The sequence below is a fragment of the Populus alba genome, chromosome 4, assembly GCF_005239225.2.
Source record: "Populus alba chromosome 4, ASM523922v2, whole genome shotgun sequence".
In the NCBI taxonomy this organism is placed as follows: domain Eukaryota; kingdom Viridiplantae; phylum Streptophyta; class Magnoliopsida; order Malpighiales; family Salicaceae; genus Populus; species Populus alba.
Window position 1 is genome coordinate 331,294 of NC_133287.1, and position 18,793 is coordinate 350,086.

The following is an 18,793-nucleotide window of genomic DNA, read 5'->3' on the forward strand; positions in this document are numbered from 1 at the left end:
CTCAATTTTTTTTAGGTCTTTGTTATATTTAATTCTTTAAAAGAAATTTTGTTTTTTTAATTAAATATAATTTACTTATTTCATTCTCTATCATAGTATTGAGCTTTTTTTTATTTAACTAAGGTCTATAATTTTACTTATTATAGGTTTCATAAATTAACCTGAGTTTACAAAGTTTATTTTTTATGGATTTTTTCTATAGTTTTAAAAGTAACAAAGGTAAACTCGATTTTTTTTTTTTTTGTTATTTCCCATTTTTATATATAGGATCGCTAGCTTAATTAGAATACTATACTCGCATCATAATTCCCCTAAATTATAAACTCATTTCTCTTGTTCTTCTTGTTCCTTTTCCTCTCCGCAGGGTAAAGAATTTCACGCCATGTTATAATTAAGTGTATTTTCAAGCAATACAGTTTTCACGAGGCTTGTCTACCTGAACAATACAACATTTCAAGCCACAAAAACATAAAACATGATGTGATTTGTCTTGAAAAATGCAGCAAATCACGTAGATAAAAGGGCACTCAGCCATCCTCCCTGTTCTTCTTGTTACTGATTTTCTTTTTTTGATCAATAGATAGCAGTTAGTTTAATACCCCTAGGATTCTGTCAGCAGAATGATTCTTAATTTTAACTGTCTCCACAACAAGGATATATTCGTCCTATTGCACAAACTTTGACAGCCATTGGAGCTGCATGCCATCTCCATCACCACCGACGTGGTTGAATTGCAATCTTCCAACATCGCCGAATTCCCACCATGTGTAGCTTGAAGAACTACCACCATCCTGCAATAAATTCTACTGCCGGCCGTAGAGAGTAACTAAATTTTGATTTTTAACAACCTTGTTATCTCCAGACATTAACCTTATTGTCTGCTAACAAATTTCTGATTTTCTTTTCCCCCTTTCGATGATGTTCCCCCTTTTGAAAATTGAAGCCCTTTGCATTGACTAATTGATTGAAAATGTTACTGTTAATACTATAGAATTTAGACTACTGATGTTGATAAGGCATATCTATATCTTTGATACAACTTCTATTTATGTTCTTAGATGATTTTTTTAAAATATTTTTGATTTAAAAAAATATTAAATTAATATATTTTTTAGTATTTTTATAGTTTTCATATGCTATATTAAAAATAAAAAAATTAATTTAATATATTAAAAAAACAAGCAGTTAAAGAAAACCTTACACCCCTGTCAATAACTGAATGAATGAATACTCAGTGGTATTTTGCAAGGTTTTACTGGACCCACTTCACCTTCCACAATTAATTTCTTTTGGCCATCTGATTGCGATTGGATTTATCCTAACCGTTGAATATGCCTAATCAAATTGCACAAGGAAATGATATAAAATGTACAAGATCTTCTGGGAAGCAGATCTACAATGTAGGACCTATTATCCAACAAACAACTAATTCCTTGTAGGACCATGTCCTAGGCACCCTGACGATGACAGATGAAGATGATGATAAGGAGCTTTCGCTCTATGGATAGAAATCGCTTCGTGGGTACACCAGTCCCCTGCCATGGACACGTTCCTCTGCCCTCGCAAATCCACAATTCACTGCACTCCTCCACACTGCTACTGGTAGCTAGCCTGCTCATTAACAGCTCAACTAAAGAACCGCACGTCCATAGCCATCCATTTGATAAATGAGATGAATGGAGCAAAAACACTTGCAACTACAAGCTATAAATGAGATGCATGGAGCCATTGCCAAAAAAGGGAAGGCAGAAAAGGAATGGAGGGGCTCGATATTTAGAAAGCTACTCGGTTCAATTTGGTAGAAACTATATTTAGAAAACTGTAACCTAAACATTTAGCAAACTCGACCAACAATAAATAAGAGAAAGGAGAATCTGATCAGCTCTCATTGCTGCAGCAGCTTTACTGCGTTCATTCTCCTTTTCCACACCCAGGCCCTTCGTCTAGGAGTCCATGCAAAAGAATCATTAGCATGGTGATGCAAGTATCAAAAAGGGGGAGTCCACTTTTCTCCACTGTCACTATATGCATGGATAAAATGGTCAAATAACTCAGCCATTTGTGGGCACAATCAAGCTCATGACATCGAATCATCTCTTCAAGTTCCCACACCCCTCTCTTCAAAAAGAGGAAAAACCTATATAGTCCCATTACCGTACTGTATTATACCGCCCATACTACAACTAATTGAAACCTCAACAACATACAAAAAGAATGAAAAAGAGTCAATAGTCCCATTTTCAACACATAAAGACATCATTATCACATTTCCCAGACCCTTTCTTGTCATTTCACACCCTCCTCTACACCCTCTCTCCCTCGCTCGACCACCATCACCAAAACACACCCTTCTCGACCATCATCACCAAGTAACTACTAACCCCATCACCGTGTCTTCCAAAGACCCTGCAAAGTCTCAAACTTTAAGCCAATGGGTACCCGAATTCAGTCTCACCAGCTCAAAAACGGGTTGTTCGTGTCTGGTCGACTTGAACAGCAACAAAAAGAGAAGCAACCCACCATGGCAGCACGCGCAGTGCCTTACACAGGCGGTGACATTAAGAAATCCGGCGAGTTAGGCAAAATGTTTGACATCCCAGCAGTGGTTGAACCACCAAAGGCACCACCTTCACGTGCTTCTACTTCTTCAAGTGGATCCATCAGAAACTCTTCTTCTGGTCCTATTAGAAATTCTTCAGGTCCTTTGAACGTTGTCCTACCGACAGGGCTCTTCACCTCAGGTCCAATTGGTTCCGGCCCATTGGGCTCTGGCCCACAAAGAAGATCGGGTCAGCTTGACAACAGCGCTGTCGGTTCGGGTACAGGATCCGGATCAAGCAAGGCACTTTATGGGTCAGCAGTGACTAGCGTGGCTGGTGATGTGAAGGTGGGGTTTAGGGTTTCAAGGCCAGTGGTGTGGGTGGTGATGGTAGTGGTGGTGATGGGGTTGCTTGTTGGGGCTTTTTTGATGGTTGCAGTTAAAAAAGCTGTGATCTTACTGGCTGTTGGGGCTGTTTTGGTGCCTTTGATTGTGGGGTTGATTTGGAATTGTGCATGGGGAAGGAGTGGGTTGTTAGGGTTTGTTAGGAGATACCCTGATACTGAGCTTAGAGGAGCCATTGATGGACAGTATGTCAAGGTTACTGGGGTAATCTCAACGTCTCTCCTTACTACTACTATTGTTTATTTATTACTATATGTGTTTCTCAATCTCTGTGTTTAGTGCTAATTATGGTAAGAGTATCAATTAAACTAATGCCAAAAAAATTACCATACCGTCCATTATTGTTTTATTATCTTCTGGTCAATTCTGGCGTTCATTAGGTCTATTTTCGTGGTATTTTCTGAACTTGTTAGATGTATCATAGATACGGAATTTGTCATTATTGAAATTCATTTTCAATGGTTGGTGATGAAGAAAGGCAGCGATGGAAAGAAAACTGAAAACTACCAAAATGAGAGATTTATGGAACAGATTTTGGATGGGAACATGAATCTTATATATAAAGGGTTGATTTGGTGGTGTGTTCCAAAGGATTATGTGTTAAATTTCAATTTCATATAATAATATTGTAGAAAGGGTTTTTTTTTTTTTTTTTTTTTTTAGCCGGAGGATTTTAGAGGTCTTGTGCATCAATCAAAGGACTCATCTTTCTGGATGTAGATGCAAACTTGCAATATTATTTGGGTGGTATAGAACCCTTTTTGGCCTGGTTGCATTATCCAGGTAACTAGTCTGAAGTTGTTTTCTGGGCATTCACCAATGAGGAAATTGTGTTCTACTTGAAGGGTGGAGTTGAGCCAGCAAAGCTATTACGAGTTATTTCTTGCATGCATGTCGGGGTGGTGAGTGAACCATAGTCTACTTCTTTAGGGGCTAACGTATAGAATCCTGAAAGATGTCATAGTTTGCTTGATGAATTATTGCGAAGTGATTGTGTTTTTACATGCCACTTTAGGAATTTACATTTTTGGTGGAGTGTCAAATTTGTCGGTGAGTTGAGGAAATTTCTTGGAGGTTTTAAATTCACATAACAACAAATGTTGAGGAAATGCAGCTGTTACGGTTGATTTTTGTTGTTGCATGTGCAAAGTTAGAATTGAAGGGAACCAAAATTTGCTTCTGTCAAGGTTAAAGGATAAAAAAAAAAAAAAAAGTGAGATGACTTCCAAACTTGCTACGAGAATTAATATGAGGTTCTTATTCTTTCTCTTGAAGAGCAGTTGAGTCTTCACCTTGAGTCCCTTGTATAGTCTTTGGAGTATATGTTACTGCAAGTCAGTTGGTTTATATGGAAATATGAGGAGGAAAAATGCCAAGGACTTCTGTGGTGCAGAAACAATTACTCTGAGAAGTCTCTTAGAGGCTGTTGCAGAGTCTTGTGGAAAAAACGTTTTCATTACCAGGAATAGGAGATCAAGATGGTACGGCGGATTTGTTTAATATGTCAAAGATTTGCTGAGTTGAAGTTACAATGGCATTTTTAAAAATAGGCAGGGGTGGACTGGGTGCTCTCCAGCTCTTTCTTTGCAAATATAGTGGAGGCTTGATTGAATACTTTCCTTCTTTGTTGTTTGAACTAAAGCCATGTGAAGATGACAAAATGGATGCCTTGTCTATCAATCCTATTAGTGTCTTGAACATTGAAGGTGTTCTTCAACGTGGAAAGTGGAAATAAGTCCTTGTTTATTTGTACACTCTGTAGACTTTTGTTAGGTGAACAACCTTAATCATTTAATAGGGCCAAGGCAGTGCAAACTTCACTAGTTGCTATAGAAACCAGTCATCCCTTATTCTATTGCCTCCATTTTTTGTAGAGTATCACATCATGAGAGTTTACATTTATTATTGAAGTGATGCAAGGCGCAGCTTGAATGTAAAATTTAGGATGCCAAAATTAAAAGATGAAAAGGGGTTTAAGAAAGTTGAACAAAACAAACGGCTAGTGTCAAAATATAAAATATTTTTGAGGGGGCAACATTGTACAAATTTGAAAAGCCTTAAATGTTGTTTCACAGTTTAAGCTACCATTTTTAGCACTTGCTTCAAATTTGTACTTTATTCTTGCTATATTATGTCACAATATTGTGTCTGGTTTATCTTTTTATGTAGGTTGTCACCTGTGGCAGTATACCTTTGGAGTCATCTTACCAGAAGGTACACAGATGTGTATATGTTTCAACAGAGTTGTATGAATTTAGAGGGTTGGGTGGAAAGTCTGCCCATTCAAAGCACCGCTTTTTCTCATGGGGATCCAGACATTCAGAGGTGAGTTTGCTCACGTTGATTTGTGAAAATATTGATGTGAAAAACAGTTAGCAAATGATGATTCAGCTTCAGCTCATGGCACTTGGGTTTTAGTAAACGATAGCAGAGAGTTAAATTTACTTAAATGCCTCAGAACGTTTGAGCAATAAACAAAGCACCTGACACTTAAATTATGTTCCTATACTGAGGCATGGCCACGTGGAGCTGACCGAAGAAATGTAAGTTATTGATTAGGGAATAAAAATCAGGTTCTGGGCAAGTTTATATGAAATTGGAAGTCAATATTTACCTGTACTTCATGTTTCACTGAATGCCTTAAGTTTGTAAACGCATGCATGACGATAAGGTAATAAGCACAAGGAGTTCTTCATTTGATTGGGCCACTGGATGTCTTAATTAGTACATAGCTATTTAAGAAACCAGAAAATGCAGATAGTTCTAATTGGTGTGCCATTAGTGAAAAAACATAACCTGACTCCCTATGATTATTGAAAACTGGGAATACTATCTTTGGTGTCTCATAATGCAACCATTTCTTAATTGTGTGCATTATTTACTGTAGCTAAGGTATTTTTTTCTTGGAGAAAGCCTCTAATTCAGCATTTGTTATGATGCGTTGCTTCTGGTGAACAGAAGTTTGTTGCTGATTTTTACATATCAGATTTCCAATCTGGACTAAGAGCACTAGTAAAGGCGGGCTATGGAGCCAAGGTTGCTCCATTTGTCAGGGAAGCTACAGTAGTGGACGTGAAAAAGGAGAACATGAACTTGTCTTCCAGCTTTTTACACTGGTTAGCTGATCGCAACCTTTCAAGTGATGACAGGATCATGCGTCTCAAAGAAGGGTATGGCTTAAGAAAAGGGTTTTACAAACTGATTCCTTGATTTGGCAGCTCTAGTGAGTTTTCTTGGTTGGGATACTTCTGAGATATGTTTGCATCCAGGTATATCAAAGAAGGGAGCACTGTAAGCGTGATGGGTGTTGTTCGGCGACACGATAACGTGCTGATGATCGTGCCCCCCCAAGAGCCTCTCTCAACAGGTTGTCAGTGGTTCCGATGCCTCCTCCCAACCTATGTTGAAGGCCTTGTTTTGACATGCGATGATAATCAAAATGCTGACGTGGTTCCCGTGTAGATATTTAGCTGTTCATCTTAATCTAAGTTTTCTTTCGAACTGGATTTCACAAGTAAATATTTGAAGGGTGCCAAGCAAGGCAATGATCAAGCACCCTCCAAACCGTACCTTCCTTTAAGGTTTTAAAGGAGCATGTAAATGGCACATAAGTCACAGAGATGGAAGAACGATGAGCATGTAGTAGTCAAGCATAGTCTAAGTTATATGTGCTGTGATGGAGAGTAGTATGCAATGGGGAAAAAGAACACCCAACGGAAGATGCTGAAATATGTTGTAGTGTGGTAGCGCTAAGCATTTTGATATTGGCTGATTTGTGTACATAAGTAGCAGAGCCGCGCTACGGGGTATGGAATTCTTGCCTTCTTCTGAACTATAATCTAGCAAATGCACTGTAATTTTATTTGGGTTCCTCTTATAAATTATAGAGGTTTTCATGTATGCTTGTTTAATAGGGACGCACCTCTTGAAAAGCATGAAATTCATGCTTTCGGTGAGGTGCGCCATGCACAGCACACAACCACATTCTCTGTGTTTGTGTTTGTGGTTTTTTTTTTTTTTGGGGATTGTTTAATTTAATTTAATTTATTTTTTTGTGTACGATTAGGGCCTTGTGTTGCCTATTTGCTTGTATTGTGAAAATGGCATCTACGTTAACATTCTGTTGTGCTCTGTAGCTTGGAGGCACGTATATTAAAATTCAAGGGGCAATTACCCTGTGAGTTTGAGCATCATCGTAAAATTTTCTTATTTATCAGGTTTACGCTGGCACTGAAAAACTAAAACATGTTTCCTGTGAGGGTAAAACTTTAAGATAGGGAACTTAGTCTGGACGGCATCCCTCCGGCAACCACCAAAATTACCCTTGTTATGGAAGAAGCATCATCGGATGCGGAAAAGGCAACTGCAGAGACCATGTCGTCCGTGGTACCAAGCCTGTTGAGCAAGGTCTGATCCTCAATGGTCTTCCTCTGCAACAGTTAACAATCCAGTCCAGTCCAGGACATGCCTGCGACTGTTCCTTTTTTAAATTATTGAAACAACTCGAAGACAGAAATCTGAAATTGCAATCGTCTTATTGCTTGTAATGGAATCAGCAAGGTGTGTTGGTACAATCCCAGGAGCCATACAGTTCGCACGAGTGTATTATGCACAAAAATGACCAGAACAAGAGCATGGTGTGTCTACACAAGCACCTCCAGTCTTTCAAACAAGGGTAACAGCTTCAAGTTCATCATCATATTTTCAGACATAAATGGAAGAACACAAGCGGACAATACCTTGGTAAGCCCCAATATTATGTATGGATGAGGATGCCACCACCTGTTCTGTAATGTGATACACACCGTAGTTTGTCTATGCCTTTCTGTTCATTTGAAACATCGTACAAACGACTTGCTTGCTTGCTTTGACATCGATCCTGTTTCTGACAACGAGTCAACGACACTTGCTGGTGTCAGATTATTGGCCCTTCTATTCTTAATTTTATCATACTTTGATCCTCTTACTATTGTGTTTTGCTTGCACCCCCTGTGCTTCCATGAGACTTTCGCCACTGCCATCAAAGAACTTCAGGAATGGTGATAATTAGCTCCTGTCATGATTTGCTACATAAGTAAACATACATGGTTGAAATGATAGTATAAATAAATTTCCGATCATAGAGGCAACACCTATTTTAAGGAACAATATTAACTTAATTTACATTTTATTTAACCATTAATTCTAAACTTTAGTATGGTACTACACTACTACTATCTACGGATGATTCACCTCCATGAAGCATATAAAATTTATTGTACACAAGTCAATATATTCTTACAATATTATAAAGATTGTTTCTTTAAACATATTATCAGTAATAAAAAACCTAGCTACTCTTGTAACTACAAAGTATTTTATAAGAGTATTTTTTATTTAAAAGTATATTAAAATATTTTATTTTTTATTTTTTATTTCAGCATAAAAAATCATCAAAAAAACTAAAAAACATTAATTTAATATTTTTTAAGTTAAAATATATTTTAAAATGTACTTATACATAATTTCAAATGCAAAAATAAAATGTTATGATTTTTTTTTTCTTTTCAGTGGCGATAAGAAAGCCAATAGCCTAGAGAGAGATCAGAATTTTTATAATGTCAAATGAGTTTTGATAGAGAGAGGACCGTGAAAGAGAAAAAACACATTTGAATACACTTAAAAATGATGATAATATTTTCAACTAGATTAATTTTTTTTCTTCTAATTTATATATGTTAATTGTATGATGGGTACACATGACTTTCTAAGAATATCTATATGTTGATTTTTTTTTCTAAATACTCATTAGTTTATTAAATTTATATTCACGTTCCGATGATTTAATACTATTTGGTATATTATTTGTTTGCTTTGATATATATATATTTGTTATATTTAGATATTGGAATATTTGCCAAAAACTTCATACTAATAAAAAGTAATTAGTTTATGTACATTTAATAATCTATATATCTAACTAGTGAAAGAAATATTAACATGTGGTGACTATCCTTCCAGATGATTGGCGTTGCAAACCTTGTATATTACTAAAGTTACAAACCTTATTTATTATCAGGATCTTAAGGTTTCATGTGTTATATGTTATCTAACATGCATTTTACTATCATATACTAATATACTTAATATGTATATACACTTTCATTTTAGTTCTTATATTATTATTATATCACAATTTATGACCTATAACTTATAAATATCTATAACGCACAGTTTTGAAACCCGAACCAGCCTAGTGGGTAGACTCGGGACCTGGGAAACCTGGGCTTGAGACTGGTCTGAATCTAAGTAAAAATCTGCTAGGGAGTCGACCCGGGTAAACCCGGCTAAGACCCAGCAACCTTCTTTTTATTTTTTATTCTTTATACATTTCTTAAAATTGTAGAAGTGCAAGTCGGATAAGCCCCATCTCCATCTCTGTTTATTTCTACACGGGCTTGTTTTCTTTTGTTAAAATGAGATTGTTTTGACTGTCTGTTGATGCATGCATGGTTTTGCTTCTCTTGTTAACAACAGTCTCAGGTAATTAGTGTCCACAACAGTCCCAGGTGGTATATTTTTGTCAAAAAATTGGTTCTTAGTCGAAGATGGATCAGTCTCACAAGGAAAGAACCTTGTGTGATGTCTCTTCTGGACTACTGCAAAAGAAATGGAAGGTCTATAACCAAGGAATCTAGAACAAGCTTCTCTGATGGCTTGCAACTCCTCTTTAAGGACCTTATAAAATTGGGTTTCGCTTACTCCGTCCTTAAAGAATATTATTCTTTATGGAAGTTCATTCAATTCCTGGTAAAAGTCATCTAGTAATCCTTTCACCATTGCACCAAGGTCCTAAATGATTTCTTGTCGACCTCATTCTTGAGACCTACTTGTTTGTTGCAGGCCGGTTCATGCTACCAACCACAGTAGCAACAGATGGATTAATATCGTCTAGTGGGCAAGGATGAGTCACATCCGCTCCCATGAACATCACATGTTCATTGGGATGAAGAAAGCCGGGAACCTTACAGGTTTTTCCTTTCATTCTAATGTTGGAGCTCTTCCTTGCCATGATGCCATCAACGAAAAGCTAATAAGAAGTGGCCCTCAGAGATATCTTCCTCTGCCAACTAAATTTTTTTTTTTTGGATTGACCTGGATCAATCCATTTGACCCGTGACCTGATTATTAAACCAGATTGACTATCAAGTTGGATTTCAAAACTATGCTATAATGTATATTAAATGTTATTTTTTTATTAAGTTCGTTGAACTCACTTCTTTTTTTTTAATATTATTTTTAGATTCTTAACTTTCTGTTGATTGTTAAGAGTGTTTTTTTTTGGCATGATTTGTTTTTTTTGTTTTCACAAGATTTTCGTTTTAGTCTTGAGTTGATGTATTAAATTACTTGAATACACTATTTTAGTTAAAATTTAAATTTTTTATATTATAATAAATATTATGAATTTTTATTTTTTTTTATTAGTTTTAAAAAATATTTGGAAAGTCACAATTTTTTTTATAACACCCTAATGCGTTGCTCGTCACCGGCCTAGAATTAAGGATAGACAAAACGGTGATTGCAAGGAAAGCACAACAATCAATCAAAACAATGAATGAATACGAAATCCAAATTTCTGCAAGGCATCATCATCCCTTTCAAAAACTGGCAATCATGCTTAAAATCCAAGCAAGCTTTTCAGCAAAGCTCCAAATGTTATGTTAACAAGCATGTAATAAAATATATTTACATACGACAAGTACGCGTTTCCACAGCACTTCTTGCAACGAACACCCTTCTGCCTTCCTCACACTACTCTGTTTCACTTCTGAATTTGCAAATTCATCTTCAAGATTATTGATAAGGCGTTTTTGAGTCTTAGTCTTGCCCATTAGAGAAGGCATCTCCTTCTGGAGATGGCTAATTATGTAGGAATGGATATTAGCTGCTCTAGCACGCTTCACAAACTCATTGATCTGTAGGATGCAGATACCATCTCACCATTAACTAGCTAGTAGTTTCAATAAAACTATAACTGCCCAGGAATTAGATATATACAGATATACAAAGCATGCACTATAGAAACACACAGGTGCTCATTAGACACATGCACAAAAATGAGAATCACATACAGATATGCATGTCAGGACAAGCAGAAAGCCACAAAAAGTTGAGTTGAAAATGCTGAACTTACTCGACGATCACAAGCTTTCTTAGGAATATCAAGCAAGTCCATGAGAAGGTCATTCTGTTCTTTTTTCAAAAAGATCACAGAACATTGGGCTGGCAGTTTCTTCATCAATAGGTTTGTCATTGAATGAGCTGCAAGAAAAACAAAAGACTAACAGACTTAGAATCTACAGTTGCAAATAATGCCAGGATCTCTTAAATGACATTGGATTTGAACAAGTATAACATCTAGGGTCGACCATGTAGATACAAGTACCACAATCTTATGAAAGGAAAATCTTGCAGTAAGATGATAGAGATTAATCAGATGAATATATATAACGCGGGAAGAATAGGCAGCAGCAAATGAAATGGTCAAGGGGGCAGCATGGCAGTCTAAGGAGAGGTTAAGATTTTAAGAGCAAATAATGCATGAAAGATCAGAAAGGGCATATACCCAATATAAACACGAGAAACATCAGGAGTATTCAGAACTTTTCCATGCGACCACATTAGTGCTCCATAAACGTCTCTCATCAACTATAAAATGATGTCAACAGATAAGCAGGTTACATGGCCCTGTTAAACTCAGTTTTTAGAAGTGAAAGTAGGAGAAAAAAAGCATCTAACCTGTTGGGTATTGACTTGGTCAGCCTTGTTCAACACAACACGTATTTTGCCATCATTGGCTCGCAAAGATGCAATTACTCGCTTAAACTCATCACTGATATCAAGTTTATAAGGATCAAACAAAAGAAGAATCAGATCACCTTTTTCTGCAAACCATGATATAACACCAGTAAAATCATAACTCCTTTGTGCTCGTTGCTTTTCTCCAGAGAGAACCCCAGGAGTGTCAATAATTGTGATTTCATCTAGATGCTGCATGCCTCATCCACAGTAGGAACGGTAACAAATAACAGAGTAGAGAGCAGATAACAGCTGAGAAAAATTAAACGCAAACGTAAACTTACTGGATGAGGCATTTGAGCACACTCAAACTTTGATAAGAATGCTCCTCCAAAACTTGTTAAGCCCCTAAATGGCATATCTGCCTGAACAGCAGCAGTGTTCCCAGGTGTGCTTCTTTCGTCAGATCCAGACTGAAGTTAAAAGACTATGAGCAAGTGGAAACAATGATAAAACAAACTGAACATCCATCATGAAAATAAAATGAAGTAATCATAATTAATGATTATCATCAAATCACAAGATCTGTTAGCAACTCAAATGATTGGTTACTAGGAGGCTTTTGGTGTATTGGTATGAGCTTGATAGATGTTACAAAATGCAAAAGCCATGAATGTAAAAAGATATAAATGCTTTCAAAATAAAACAAGAGCATGAAAATGTTTATACCATCACAGCAACAAATCTGTCAGTTGTCGGCTCTAGTCCAATGTGAGCTCCGGCCAATAAAAAAATATTGAGAAACAAGCAACCAAAATCAACATGACGCACACAGGAGTCTTGCAAGATGCGTGTATGTAGGTGTCAAGATGCTATGATAACAGTTGATTTATAACCAAGGCAAAGAGAATAAACAATCAAATCACGTAGAATTATCAAAGTTGAAAGATTCAGTAATAATAAATCATATAAAATGATCAATGCGCAAACACTCACCAATAAAGGGGAAACAAAATCATTAAAACGATATGTAACTTCCAATGGCTTTAGCTTTTCTCTATACAATCTTGTCAGGCCATCAATTATCGATGTAACTGAATTGAGCGGCATCTGAAGAAAAACAAAGAAGGCAATAAAGGGAGATCATCAAAAAAGCAAATCAAAGACACGACCATTTCGTCAAGGGACGAGTAGCTAGGAACAAGAATCTAGCTAGTGCAAAACTATTGCAGCCACAAATTATAGATTAAGTAGTTGAAGTATGATCAGTCATAACAGAATTTCTATACAAGTATCCATAATCCCTAAGCAGTGTAACTTGCAATCTTTCGACGAGAAAGATCGAGGTTGGCAACCAAGAACAGAGGTCAGGGTTTCTTCTTCTTCTTCTTCTTCTTCTTCTATAATGAATGATGGTACATTGGTACATGAGGCTCTCACCTTTCCAATTGATGATTTTGGACCTGATTGCGGAGAGCCTGTTGATAGTCGTAGCTGCATGGAATACTGACCCAATTTAACTAACGATCAGGGCAGCCTATGAAACCGAAGCTGGGGAATTACTTACCATTAATTTCAAATGTTGAACTCTTGTTTTTCTGGAGAAAATAGAGGGAAATATTTAGACCATCCAAATGACCCCAGCATAAAAAAACGAGATAAAGCAGACAGCTTATAGCTAGTAAGGCATCAATGCCTTCCATCGATGGCGGCTTGATGCCCTCCATGTATGATAGCTGCGAGATTTAGAAAACAGAAGAAGAAGTTGAATACAAAAAAATACAGTACTGGAAGCACAACCACCAAACTTACTTTTTTGTAACACAAGGATCAGATATGGTGCCGATACTAGAACATCACGAATGCCGATACTCTTTTGAATATGAACGAGTGACTGCATCCCCCCCTCCATCTCTTTAGATCCCTCTTCTAATTTAATTTAATCAATTTCTATTTCTCTTTCAATTTCAGGAGGTGCAACACAAGCATAAACTATATATGATCCCTCTGTCTCTCGTTTCAAGGGAAGTAATAAATAAGAATGAAAATTAAGAACTATATAACATTAGCAACAAAAAGCATAACTGGCTAGCTAGCTAGGCCTATCTTCACTTTGATTTACAAACAAATTTTTTGAAATTGCGCCATTTTCGATTTGTTTTTTTTTTTTTAAGGAAATCTCAATATATATATATATACCCGCTATCTCTCTCATGTGAGTTTCAAACATTTTGATCATATCAATTGTTTTTCAAATACAATGTATATACATTAAACAATGCCACTCCTTGATTCCTTCGTTATCAGTTAAATATTCTGTTTAATTTACACGTGTTTGTCAAGTGTTTTTATTAAAATAAAAACCAATATATCATGACAATTAATCTTGGTATAAAATTATTATAAATTTTAGTATTACACAAGTATTATAAACTTTTGATGTCATCTTGGATGGAAGCATGCGCATGTTTGATAAAATATTTAATTATCACTAATAATAGATGGAGGAGGGATACAAGGATAATACTGCGTACGTACACCTCCAAATCCATGCATGTAGCCACGAAGACTAGTAGCTAGTAAAACGTAAGAACTAGGCAGATGCAATTAATTCATGCAGATACTCTCATATATATCTATCAATTCCCTTTGCGTTGAGGCCGGAATCCAAATCCAAGAATCTGGACGGAGAGTTGCTTGCCTTCTCCAACTCATCAACCCTAATTCCAACATTCTTCTTAAGCTCTTCCATTGAAACCACATACCGCTCAAGCTCCTCCAATCCCATGTCTTCTATACTTAGATCCCACCAAAACCTATCCCGTCCAAACCCAACTTCCCCACCTTCCTTCATCGTCTCCACTCGCTTCTTTTCCTCCTCCTTCTTTGCAAGGGCCTCTGCATATTGCTTCCTGCTCTCCAGGACCACTCGATGATGACTAGCACTTGTATTCACTGATCTTCCCTCTTCTGTATTTGCGCTTAAATAGCGGTCTATAACGGTGTCCACAGAGGGATAACCAAAGGCAAAGGCCTTCTTGCCCGGAGAGAATGCGATAACTGCCGCCTCAGCTCCGGTTAGGACGCAGAGCTCACTAGCCTTGTTAAAAAGACCTTTGCGACGCTTTGTGAAAGTAACTTCTAGGGAGCTTTTGTTTTCTATTTTCTTGATCTCGATCTTTTGTCGGCCTAGGCTTTGCTTCTTCACTTTGGTGGCCATGACCTTTGATTAATTAGCTTGGAAGGGATTAGGGTTTAGGGTTTCCCTTGTTAATTTTCTTGAGAATGAATTAAAAAGCAATAAATTTTCTTACGGAGTTAATGCGAGAGCTTTATTCATGAAGCCAATATATATATATATATATAAAGGAAGTTAATTAATTTTATAAGCTTATGAGTATCTTGTTATCTTTTTTAATTATTAAGAAAGATTATTTCCTTTTCTACTTCTGTCAAAATTTGGAAGTTTCTCAATTTCACTCCTAGCTCACTCTTTGTTTTATATATATTGTAATATCTATATTTATTTTTGAATATTGCCCTATACATGTAAATATAGAAGATTGATTAGCTAATGTTAAACTTCCTATTTTTTTTTTAACTCAATGCTAGTTAAGAGATTTCAATTTCACTTCTGAATCAATTTTTTTTTTTAAATTGCTTAATTTGTAGGATTATATGTGCGCATAATTACAGCTTCTTCTTTTTCTTTTTCTTTTTTCTAAAAACAACATGTGTGTGTGTGTGTGTGTGTATTAGAAATTATAAGAGACACCATATGGCCCTCCATGGTAAAGAGAATATTACACCTGCAGAGACAATTACAACAACAAATCCTATAAAATCTGTTAGTCCCATGCAATCTGCTGATTCCACTACATCAGCCTTGGAAGTCTCCGAATCTCAAGCAACTACATTCCTTAGTTAGAATGATTAATTGACATTCCCTTTGTAATACATGTAATTGATTGGACTTACCTTACAGTGCTGAGTTTCTGTAAATAGGAAAGTCTACCCCTGTACTAATATATATACTTGCATGCAACCTAATAGGAGTTACGGTTGTGAAGCAATAATTCTCAATCTCTCTGCTCTCATCCTTTCCTCTCCCATTGAGTTTATATTTCTTATATGGTATCAGAGCTCTTTGGAGCTAACCCTCAAAATATCGATCATACCCAAACCAATGGCCAACACACCCAAAACTGGAGAATCAAGCAATCTTGATATGTCAAAACTGATTTCTGAAATGTCGAAACTTTCCTCACCTCCACTCTCATCCCATTCCTTGCCCACCTCCTTCAATATCTCATCCTTGTTCACTGTCCCCATGGATCGCACCAACTACCTGAGTTGGAAATCCCAATTTGAAGACATACTGGAGATGCATGGCTTTACAGCAGTCATAGAAAATAACACAAAACCACCCAAAGTGCAAGAAGATGGTTCTGTGCACCCAGAATTAGCAAAAGATAAATTGGTCCTGAGTTAGATCAAAGCAACTTCCTCCTCTTCCATCAAAACACTTCTCATCCCATGTACCACTGCTCATCAAGCCTGGACCATGCTGGCCAAGCGTCTCTCACCCCTTGCTAGCACCCGTGTACGGATTCTTTGAGACCAAATTCGCACTCTCCGGAAGGACAACAGCACCACAGTGGTTGATTATCTCAATTATGCCAAATCACTCTTTGATTCTCTCATACAATCTGGTGCAACCATGGACGATGATGAATTAATCAGCTATGTTTTGGATGGACTTGGCCTTGAATACAAAGAGCTAGCCACAACGCTTCACTTGCATCCGGATATTGACTTTGATCAATTCTATGATTTAGCTCTCAGAGAAGAGCATTTACAGAAATGGATGTCCCTTACCATGACTTCAGGAGTTGCTATGGCTGCTGACCGTATGGTCAAAGAACGCCCTTTCCACTCAAACATGCCTAGTCATAATCACAATCCTCATCACGGATTTGGAAAAGGACGTGGTCGTGGCAGGAACTGGAATCAAGGGCGTGGATCAAGGCGAACAGGGCATTAGGAGTCAGCTCAAGGGGCTTGGTTTCCAGACCGCAACTCTTAGCCTCGCGACCCTCAATCTGTTGTTCCCACCTCTTCTCCTGCAACTCTCTCTGATGGGCGTCCTCCTCTGCTTCCAACACCTCAAGGCCGATTCTCCAATACCCAACGCAGTGAAGTCACTTGTTTTCGGTGTGATAAACAGGGTCACATAGCTAGGTTTTGTCCTGACCGTAGGCCTCATGCATATATGGCAGAGAACTTTACCACCTCTTCTTCTCCTATTGCTAATGTGGAAAATATCAATTGGTGTCTTGATTCAGGTGTTACTCATCACATGACAGCCAACTCAACCTCCCTCCCCGATGCTCATCCTTACACAGGTACTGATACAATTATTGTTGGAAATGGCAATCACTTAGCAATAACTCATATTGGCAACACACAATTGACCGGGGTGCAAAAATCATTAAATCTTAATGAAGTTTTGTGTGTGCCTGCTATTCGCAAAAACTTGATCTCTATCCGTCACTTTTGCTGTGATAATGATTGCTACTTTAAAATGGATGCTAATGGTTTTTCTGTGAAGGACAACAAAACGGAGAAGGTACTTCTTACTGGCAGTAGTTACGATGGACTTTATCACATTCAGACATCCTCTTCTATTGCTCGTCGAATCGCTTGTTATAGAAAGCGTACAACACAAGATGTATGGCATGCCAGACTTGGACACCCATCTCATTCAGTCTTTACTACATTGTTGAATAAGTACCACTTACCACTTGATGGTGCAATTGTCTCCAATAAAAATTGTCATATCTGCCCGTTGGGAAAATCTTGTCGTTTTCCATTTGAAGACAGGCAGTCTCATGCTCAATTTCCATTAGCACTTTTACATCTTGATTTATGGGGTCCTGCACCAATCTCCTTAAATTTTGGCTATCGTTATTATTTTTCCATTGTCGATGATCATACTCGATTTACTTGGTTATATCCATTGGCTAAGAAATCAGATGTTTTTACTACATTTGTTCACTTCAAAAAGTTGGTGGAAAATCGGTTTAGCTCTCACATTAAACAACTGCAGGTTGATGGTGGCGGTGAATTTACCAGTAAATTATTTCTGACATTTTTACATGATCATGGAATATCTCATCAGATCTCATGTCCATACACTCCTCAACAAAACGGAGTGGTGGAAAGGAAACATCGACATATTGTTGCAATGGGACTCTGTTTATTGGCCTAATCCCGTTTGCCCCATAGCTTTTAGGCTGAAGCCTTCTCTACTGCGGTTTTTCTGATTAATCGCCTACCAACTCCTAAGCTTGATCACATATCTCCTTATGAGAAATTACTTCAACGGACACCGGATTATGCATTTCTCAAAAGTTTTGGATGTGCCTGTTTCCCTCATATGGTCCCATACAACAAACATAAATTATCCTTCAAATATGCTCCATGTGTATTTATTGGCTATGATGATCATTACAAAGGCTATCGCTGTCTTGATCCTATTTCAGGTCGGATTTATATATCTCGTCATGTGGTTTTTGATGAGGTAAGCTTCCCCTACACACAACTTCAGTCTACTTCAATTGCTCGATCCACACCTACTGCTCACCTTGATGTTGGGCCCGGTTTGTACTATGAAGAAACCCATAATTCTACAAATCCAACCCACTCTGCACCCATTATCCTTGCCTCTTCATTGGTCACAAACTTTGCCAACCCACAACAACCTTCCCCAACACCACCTCTCTCTCCTAGTCCAATAGAAGTCGTTCCTTCTCCTGTCTCCCAATCCAGCCATCCTCCACAAACCAGCACTACAAACACCACGCCTGTCATCCACACCACAACCCCTTCACCCGTGTCAACACCTCTTTCTTCCCCTCTTGACCCATCTCTCCTTCCTAACTCTCCTGATACACCAAACCCTCCTTAAAAATTCAAGAGTCTCAAGACCATCATCCCCTTTGGTCCTGAACCAAAACCTCTCTACTCTCACACCACTCCGCACCCTTTACCCCAGGCTCTCTTTGC

General features: G+C 37.5%; 1 protein-coding gene and 2 pseudogenes across 1 annotated transcript; 1 reads left to right on the plus strand and 2 right to left on the minus strand.

The window, feature by feature from the left end:
• Positions 1-1,838: 1,838 nt before the first annotated feature.
• LOC118058414 (uncharacterized membrane protein At1g16860) lies at positions 1,839-7,003 on the plus strand. Its single transcript, XM_035071121.2, has 4 exons — positions 1,839-3,148; positions 5,114-5,269; positions 5,903-6,114; positions 6,214-7,003. The coding sequence occupies exons 1-4, from the start codon at positions 2,432-2,434 to the stop codon at positions 6,404-6,406; spliced, it is 1,278 nt and encodes a 425-aa protein (XP_034927012.1). The 5' UTR covers positions 1,839-2,431; the 3' UTR covers positions 6,407-7,003.
• Positions 7,004-7,212: 209 nt separating this feature from the next.
• LOC118058383 (protein argonaute 7-like) lies at positions 7,213-9,914 on the minus strand (annotated as a pseudogene).
• Positions 9,915-10,460: 546 nt separating this feature from the next.
• LOC118058412 (EH domain-containing protein 2-like) lies at positions 10,461-12,272 on the minus strand (annotated as a pseudogene).
• Between the last annotated feature and the right edge of the window lie 6,521 nt (positions 12,273-18,793).

Coding starts and splice junctions, on each gene's coding strand:
- LOC118058414 (XM_035071121.2), top strand. CDS start 2,432: ATGGGTACCCGAATTCAGTCTCACCAGCTCAAAAACGGGTTGTTCGTG. Junction 3,149..5,113: donor AGTATGTCAAGGTTACTGGG/GTAATCTCAACG, acceptor CTTTTTATGTAG/GTTGTCACCTGTGGCAGTAT. Junction 6,115..6,213: donor ATCATGCGTCTCAAAGAAGG/GTATGGCTTAAG, acceptor GTTTGCATCCAG/GTATATCAAAGAAGGGAGCA.